We start from the raw sequence: 9,344 nt of genomic DNA, 5'->3' as shown, positions 1-9,344 counted from the left end.
AATACCTTAGTAGGCTTGCAGGCATCTGTTGCAATATTGTAAGCCACACCTGCTTATCACAAGATACTGACATTTATTAATATTATGAAATGAGAGGCCAACATATTGTTGTTGAGGTGTTAAGTTGGCAGGACAGTTTTTTTTTTTTTTTGTAACCACTAACTTAAATCTAGCACTTCAAAACACAGATACCTTTGGACAATTAACACGCTCCTTCATAATGGGGAATTTAATCAGAGCTTGATAATACCCCCTCATAACAATAAGCAGCTTTGGCTAGCAAGTAAGGGCTAATTAGCCATTTCTGGAGCAGCTAACTTAGGATGTTGCTGGTCCAGCTGTGTATCCCTGTTACCGTTCTAAGTTTCATAAACAGTCACTTAGAGCCGACAAGACTTGGGTTATACTGGTTCTATTCAGATGTCAACAGAAGGGCTCCAAAGTGTTATTTTTATTTTCCTGCTTGTAAGAGAGAGCAACAGAAGAGGTAGGTACCGGATCTAGTCATTGGAATAAAGCCCAGTGAAAGAAAGACTGGGAGAAGAGTCTTCCCTCCCCCCAACCCTTCAAAGGGCCAAGAGTCAGCAGTCTTGCAGGAGTACCAGCAACGTTATCTCCCAGCTACTTGGAGGGAGGGGGCTTCAGACCTAAAAAGCACCCTTGCATCTGGTCACACCACAGCACACCCCTCCCATTTTTCTACTGTTTATCAGTACAAATCTAGCGCTTACTTGCTGACTCTCCATGCATGATAAATATATTTGCCTTACCTGAGAGTGAAAATTTGAAATGGTTGTTGTTTCAATGTCCTTCTTACCCAGAATTTCCATTTTCACTGGAGTGTTAGGAAAGTTAAAAGCAAAGTAATCCAGGAAGTCTGGCAAATAAGCAGCTGCTCCATGTACTATGGCCAACGCATAGTAAGCTGCATTTTTATCATTTTCACTGAATGACAAAGCAAGGAATTCTTCTGCAAATCTCTCCATCTCCACTGGAGACAAAAATGAGAGTTCATCCATATAGGCATGTAGAACCAAAGCGCCACCATTAGACTGATGTTCTTCATGAATGAAGTTACTAAATTTAGTGCCAGTTTTCAGGAAGCTGCTGCGAACAGAGTGTTCCTGATGAGTCATAAACGGCATCTGTACTCCCTGCGGTACCCGATATTCCTGCATACCCAGATTCAGTCGACAGAGCTGCTCATCCTTCAAATACCTGAAGGATTCCTTGTTTACTTCTAAGCTGTCGCACTGTCCTTGACTCAGGATGTCTTTGTCTATGCGAGTGAGTCCAGCACAAATGGTTTGCACTTCTTTGTTGTACATTTTCAGACGTTTCCCTCTCATATCTTCCCGGTGTTTCTTTTTCTTTTTCTTCTTCATCTTCTTCATAAAGAGCGTCTCGGATTGCTGGGATTTGCCATTTTCATCTGGAGTTTCTGGCATCAACAAGAAAAACTATTAGAGTTCTGCAGTTATAGCATATTTTTTCCAAAAAGAAAAATGCCTCACTTCCTAAAACTATCTATTCCTGGGAACTCTTAGCAAATTTCATACTGCTTGGATTTTATCAGATTAGCATGTTTGCTTTGGCTCAGTAAATTATGTGACAGAAAGCACTGTTTGACAAAAATAAGAAAAAAAAAAGAAAAAAGTATCCACTTGCACAGTGCATAACCACCCTGAATTACAGAAGACTTGAATATTAAGTTTTTATGTCTATGACTTGAAAAGCTACAAATATTTTCAACAGGAAGATACCTTACAGAATACAGTAACTTGAGCGTCTAGGAAACAAGGCACCTTAAGGAGTTTTGCCAATTAATGCAGCCAGTGGGATCCAAGACAATCAAATCAACAAGGTTGCCACCACCAGTATATCACAAAGAAGCAGAAGAAACTACACTTTTTCTTAGGGATATCATGTAAAGAATTTGTCTCCAATCTCACAAGTTGTTCTGTGTTGTTGGCAGGCCATCCATGCAGAACATGCTGACTGGGGGAACAGGAAAGGAGTAAGAGAGAGAAGGCGGCAAAAGCGGTCTAGTTTGAATGAATGCGTATCGATCTCTCATTTTCTTGCAATATGCAAAGATAACCGTTTAACAACAATTACATTTTGACTAAAGGGATCAGACAGGTTGCTACTTTTTTTTTTCCCCCCTTTAAAAAAAAGTTGTACCTTCCAAGTCAAAACAGTATGCAGAAACAATTTTTCAAGCGTCTTGCCAGATATGAAGCTGCTTGAGGGGTTTTTTTCCCCCCCCATTAAGTTTACGCACTATGGCGCTTTGCTCAAGATAGAAAATGCATGTTGAAACGTGATGGTGACCTAATGCCAAAATACAGCAGACATTTCCATAAGCCTAACAAACTTAAGTACACAATAATATCTGTTGCCAGAAAGATATAACTGGGCATGTCTGCATGTGCATTAATGAGCAGTGTTACTGCGCATTTAGTTTCGTACCTATAACAACAGGTACAAAGTGCCCAGTAGCCGGCGCTACTGCGCCAGCACACGCATTTTAGGTGACGTTACCGCACAGTTAACTAGTTCTACTGCACATTCACATGGGTTTTGCTTGTTGGGCTGCTGCACAGTAGAATTAGTCTACTGTGCTCAAAGTGTCTTGTGCAGACACATCCGCTAACAGCTCCAGGACACTGAAAATATTGTTCAAAATGCAAGTGTTTTGTTGTATCAAGTTACGCAGCAATTTTTGGTTAAATTTGCTTCAATATCAGTATTTAAAGCATCATAAAACTAGATCTAGATGCTTAACAGTCCCATTACAGAAAGAGGCTGCAAACACAATCTAATTTGAACTTGGAATCTAGCTGTAAAGCCCTGTATGCAGAAAGTGCCTGAGAAAAACGGGGCAGCAGAAGTAGCAGAATTTCCATGGTGCGCACAGCTCTTGGTCTTCGAGTGCCAATTATCGGGGTGAAAAGTGATGAAGAAGCCGAAACGCAGACTCGTTTCATGTACTGGCCAAAGCCCATTAGACTGGAACATTTTTAATCCCCACTAAGCTTGCTTAATTCAAACTGGTGAAAAGCTCCAAGTCATTAGCAATGCTGAAGCATCCAGTACTGCCATAAAAGGTCTCCTACTGAAACTTCTGTGCCCTGAACCATGCCCTAGGTACTAAGTTAAAGAGGGAGTCCTATAGGTATAATTATATGAAGACAAGAACACCGAAGTAGCAATAATTTTGGCACTTCCTATCCATACAGACTTGATTCAGCTCTCTTGTTCACTTATACAGACTTTAAATCACATATCCTGTACTCGCATGGCTTAAAGCATCTGACCACAGAGCTTTCACATCTATAGGACATAGGATTTTTCCACTTCAGCTAGTTTCCCACATTATATTTTGCCTGTTTATTACAGTTAGCATAAAGGTCGATACAGCTGGTTCAGAGCAGAGGTTTATCGTACCATCTAAAATAGTCTAGTTAATACACAATAGCTTTAATTCTTCCCATGTTATGCTTTGTACTGATCAGTGTTTCAAGTCTTGTATGACTGCTTCAAATAAAGTCGTACATAAAAATGTAACTAACAGCAGTGGTAATCTATATTGTTTGTAAGAATAAAAGGGAGCAATCAGAACACTGAAAGATTTAACTACCAGAATTCAGGGAATTCCTGAAATTAATCATTTATGTCCATCCCGTAATGAAACAGGATGGTTGCTTAATTGGATTGTAACTCTGATCTGCTACTGAAATAGATACATGGCTGGAAGATGCTATAGCTAACATATTCCATATTACCAAAAGCATAAGGCTTTACATTTATAAACCAGCAACACCCTCTCTGTTGATTTGCAGCACTGGAAGTTAAAGAACAAAATAATAAATAACTTCTACTGTTACTATCATAACCATCAAGAAAGCAACCATAAATCAAAAAAAAAAAAAACAAAAAAAACAAACCAACAACCCTATCTTAACAAAAACTTGAATACGCTGACTGCTCTAAGTATTTCAAAATCCTTATGAAGCCCACCATCATGCAGTATGCAGCATGTATTCCAACGATTCTTTACAGAAAGCAAAGAATTAAATCTCAAGTGTAATATTAACCGTCTGTAACTTTGAAATATTAGTCTTTCATCATAACATTGATGAAGATGTTATGTTAAGAATAAATACAAACAGCAAGTATCACTGTTCCTGTGTTACAGCTGGGAAGAAGCCAAGGCAAAGATTAAAGAAAGGGTCTAAGAGTCAAACCAGTCAGAATCCAGTTTTGTTCCATTTTTAATTCCTAGCCCACCACAACCACGAGATCGTGCTGCCAACTTCCCCATAGGCCCTCACGGATTAGAATTTGTACTTAAAAGCCAATCCAAAAAGCTAAGCCAACACCTATTGTCTTTGTAGACATTCAAGTCATAACAGCGCTCTCTCAAAGCTAAAAGGCATAGACATGGTGGATGATCTAGTATCTACAACAAACTCAAGTACTGAATTACATTAAATCACTAGATGCAGAGGTAGTAGCAAACATAGATTTCCTGGACTTTCAGAAGGCCTTCGACACCGTCTCTCACCCCCTTCTCATTTAGAAACTGGAGGACTGTGGTGTCGACACCCACACAGTCAAACGGGTCACCAACTGGCTGCAGGGCCACACCCAGAGAGCGGTAGTAGATGGGTCATTTTCGACCTGGAGGGATGTGGGCAGTGGGGTTCTGCAGGGCTCGGTCCTTGGGCCCGCACCGTTCAACATCTTCATCAGTGACTTGGACGAGGGGGTAAAAAGCACCCTGATCAAATCTGCTGATGACACCAGGATGTGGGGGGATGCGGGCATGTTAGAAGGAAGGAACAGGCTACAACTGGACCTAGACAGGTTACAGGGGTCAGCAGATGAGAACAGGATGGGATTCAACACCGACAAGTGCAAGGTTGTCCACCTGGGGAGGAAGAACCAGCACTATACCTACAGGCTGGGGAACTCCCTTCTCATCAGTGCAGAGGCCGAAAAGGATCTTGGAGTCATCATTGATGCCAAGATGAATATGGGCAGGCAGTGTGGGGATGCAGTCAGGAAGGCCAACCGCACCTTGTCATGCATTCACAGATGCATCTCAAGCAGGTCCAAAGAGGTGATCCTCCCCCTGTATGTGGCACTGGTAAGGCCACAGCTGGAGTACCGCATCCAGTTCTGGGCGGCGCACTTCACGAGGGATGTGGACACCATGGAGAGGGTCCAGAGGAGGGCCACTCGCATGATCAGGGGGCAGCAGGGCAGGCTCTACGAGCACAGGCTACGGGACCCAAACCTGTTCAGCCTCCGTAAGAGAAGGCTGAGGTGGGGATCTAGTGGCCTGTTACAAACTAGTCCGAGGGGACCAGCAGGCACTGGGGGAGTCCCTGTTCCCCCCGAGCACTGCCAGGAGTGACTAGAAATAATGGTCACAAGCTGGCAAAGGGTAAATTCAGATTAGACATTAAGGAGGCACTACTTCACTGTCAGGGCAGCCAGGATCTGGAACCAACTTCCAAGCAAAGTGGTGCTGGCTCCTACCCTGGGGGTCCTTAAGACAAGGCTTGACAATCACCTTGCTGGGGTCATTTGATCCCAGTACTCTTTCCTGCCATGGCAAGGGGTCCAACTTGATGATTTGCTCAGGTCCCTTCCGACCCTACTAACTACGAAACTAAAATAAAGAAGGGCAGGAATCTAGCTTGCTTTCTGACTCTGTCATACATTTTTGTTACTGCTGTGCATCCACTGTCCATAACTGAAGTAGAGATAATATCAGAGAGAGACTGAAGATGGCAGAAAACTTAAGACACGTCCTTAGATAAAAAAAAAAGATATTATTTTTGGTAAATTCTAAGTATTTTAAGTTTGAGAAATAATAAAATTAAAAAACTGTTCTTTCTTACACAGCAGGGTAAAAATGTTTGCTCCTGGATGAAGTAGAGATTGACAAATTCAACCAAAAGTCAGTCTGGCGATTTTCACTCTTGATATTGATTAGTTTGCTTTACACGCTGCCTTCCCCCCCAAAAAGACTCTGAGTGGCTCAAAATAAATCACAAAAAACAGATACAGATATCAAAATAAAACAGTAAATAATAAAAATAGATGACAACTTTATCCTGGCATGAAATCAACACTTTAATACTCCTAAAATTATAATATAGTATTCCTCATTTTAAGCCGACTGTTCAAAGCAAGGCTGGCTGATGTTTAGGGGTTTTATCATTAGCTGGATGCCAGTTGCTTTCTCCAGGCATAGTTTTGTTGCACAACAGAGTTTCTTAATGTGGCATGAAGTCTGTGCAATACACGCTTAGTATACTGTTTACATTTAAGAATTTCCACTGAATACAACAGCAGCATATCCACAGCAGCTGAGGGCAGCCTGATGGTTTTGAAGCGTTTTGACAATCGCATAAAAAGCCAAGTCCAGAGTTAGCAAAGGCTGACTATTCCACAAGCAGTACTCAAAGGTTGGCTTCTGAAATGGCAAGAAATCAGAGATTTGGGATTGCTCTCCCCAGTTCAGTAAGAACGTGAGCACTGCTGAAAAACCTTACAGATTCAAGTGATTAAACAAGACAGTTTGTATTTGGCCACTAACAAAACAGCCAAAGCAAGACTTGTTTGCTGGTAGTTTGGATAATCAGTTAAATCAGCTTCACTTTAAACTAAATTGAAAATACTAAAAACAGAAGGAAACAGAAAGCTGAAGCAAGCCACACATGAAAACAGAAACTAGTTTATGCAAGGTAATCCAAACTGTTGCTGCATCTGCGTGCACACAGAACAAAAATCTCCACGCCCTCAGCAAGAAAGACGCTTTTCCTGGCAAACATGGGTTGCAGTCAGCATAAATACTAACAAACGTATTTCCATGCAAGGTGGGGAGGAAGCCTCTAGCCCTTGTGGCTCTAAACAAGAATGGATGCACAGTTGTCTTCCTGGTTCTCCGCAGAGACAGCGCCAGTGCTTCTGAAACTCCTCAGAGCTTTGCCAAGCCACGTGTTTAAGTAAAGGCTCTGGTTTGTTTCATAACCCGAGTCAAACCTCGAGGGCTCTGCAATAGCCCAGCCATAGCAAGAAAGGTTGTCAGCCCGATCCTTTAGAGACGCAGATGCACAGAAAGTACATCTGTTAAATGATGCATTTGCCATCGCTTTACTAAACCTAACACTGAAGACCTGTTAGGTCTGTTATAATTTTTATATAAATGCCTCACCTAATTTATTATAAAATGGTTTCTTCTTACTACTAGAATCTCTCAACTTTTCCTCACGTAAAAAAACAAAACACACACACACAACAACACATTCCTAGGCTCCTGCTAGTAAAAAGAAAACACACTGGACGAGGAAACAAAGTTACACATTCCCAAGTCTTAGTTTGATGCTTCATTTTAATTTGGCCTCAATCACAACTACTCCATCATCAGAATTAGATGGAGAACAAGAGAATGAAGTGATCTAATGTTTCTCTTGCAGTTTGTGAAAATGTCAAAGAAGTACTTGGTGTAATACTCTCAGCTGGACTACTTGTATCTCACATACAAAGTTCTGCCTGACCTCTAAGACCACCTTTCTCCTTACTTCCATTTATAAACCTTTAATATATGATATACACGTATATTGTGTGCACCTACACACAGATATACACACTTACACAGAGTCAATGAGAAGTAAGGCTGGAAAGGACCTCCAAAGGTCATCTAGTCCAACCCCCATATACACTTGTGCATGTGTATGTATAATTACACCGCCTCCCACATACCTGCGTGGCATATTATATACAATCACACACAACTATATAGAATATATCTTTTGATTAGGCAGTATTTCCGCATTGCAAATCAATCTCTTTAGACCACGGGTTCCCAACCGCTGGGCCATGTCCCAGTACCAGGCCGCGAAGGGTTGGCTGCCAGACCAGAAGCGATCGCTGACTGGCAAACTGTGGACTGGAAGTGACCACCATACTGCAGAATGGCAGCCAACCGCAGGATGCCTGCCTGCAGTCTGCCAGTCACTGCTGGTCCGCAGTTTGCCGATCCACGGTCCCTTCTGGTCCTCAGCATAAAAAGGTTGAGACCCACCCCGTGGAGCTCCGACTAACAAAATGGTATTGCTACACTAGCTTTTATAGCGTAAGTAAAATAACCAGGAGCCTCCCCAACAAAATTTTGTTCTCGGCACTGTAATAATAAAATCTGATCTCGCTACTCGTGTGTCCATTCAATGCCGTCTCAAGATGTTTTATTAGCTAAGGTTTCCTTCTTTTCAAAATCCTATTCGTAACCTGTAACGGTTCTTTTAGGATACTGGCCAGAAACTTCATAAATTCAACATGTAGTTTCTCAGTTTCCAAAAAACTGAAATATTCTAAGACTTCTGGCTGGTATCAGCTCATTAAGAGAACACGATCACCGTCTTAAAGTGACTTGTCTGGGAAACAGTTTCCCTAACCAAGCCCGTCAAAATGGATGCTTATTTTGTTGGGGCAATCCAAGCCCTGCTGACTTCCTGCCCCACAGGCAAGGGGCTGGACTCGGTGATGGCGCAAGGTCCCTTCCAGCCCTGATGTCTATGAAATCTATAGATAAAAGTGTTATACACCTGCTATAAGAAATATCGCTTCTCCGCTACACAGGCCTGTCCTTCTAGAGCAGCGGTTCCCAATCTGTGGTACGGGTATGCAGACACCCTGTCGGTGGTACACAACAACAGATTTATTATAATTACTTTGTATGATATCAATGTGCTGGTGGTACTTAAAGTTGTATTGTTTTAAAATAAATAAATAAATAAGCTGTGGTGCGCAATCTGTCAGTTTGGGAACCACTGCTCTCGAGGCCAGAACCATCACCCCTGCCACTGCCCTATCTGGAATGCCCCAGGGCTCCTGCACTTTGAAGGTCTGCGGCAACTTCTCCTAGCCGCTCCAGAGGTGCAAGGCCAGTCACGAGACGACAAACCAGAAGCCCTTGCTGGGCAGAGTGAAGTTCTTCTGGCTAACAGCTTCCTCTCCAGCACCTGCGCTGCGACGCTCAGATAAACAGCTTGGTCGGGGATGGAGAACAGCGAGCTCGTAGACGAGGGTCACTCTGCGAGCTGCCGCTGCCTTGTCAGTTCGTCCTGGGGCTGACGGGTCATGGGGCCCAGCCGATGCACTCGGGCAGAAAACGTGCTTTACTTTTAGCCCCAGCCAAGACAACCCTGCGCGTGGGGCTCAGAAGCCCGGCCGTGTCCCGTGCGGCAGCACCCGCCTCAGCCCGACCTGACCCGCCCCGCGGCTGCGCCCCGGCGAGCGGAGGGGGCCAGCGGGGGGGGGAGGTC

At 43.1% G+C, this 9,344-nt stretch overlaps 1 protein-coding gene across 1 annotated transcript in view; it reads right to left on the bottom strand.

Moving 5' to 3' along the window:
- Window positions 1–2,536, bottom strand: part of RSBN1 (round spermatid basic protein 1) — a 21,176-nt gene extending 18,640 nt beyond the window's left edge. Inside the window, exon 1 of the mRNA XM_019546806.1 lies at window positions 771–2,536. Within this exon, the coding sequence (XP_019402351.1) occupies window positions 771–1,448 (678 nt within the window). The 5' untranslated portion in view covers window positions 1,449–2,536. The remainder of the gene's footprint in view (window positions 1–770) is intronic.
- Window positions 2,537–9,344: the final 6,808 nt, after the last annotated feature.

The sequence above is a fragment of the Crocodylus porosus genome, unplaced genomic scaffold (assembly GCF_001723895.1).
Source record: "Crocodylus porosus isolate Cpor-Errol unplaced genomic scaffold, CroPor_comp1, whole genome shotgun sequence".
Classification (NCBI taxonomy): domain Eukaryota; kingdom Metazoa; phylum Chordata; order Crocodylia; family Crocodylidae; genus Crocodylus; species Crocodylus porosus.
The sequence above is the reverse complement of the archived record's forward strand: the minus strand, read 5'-3'. Positions and strand labels throughout refer to the sequence as shown.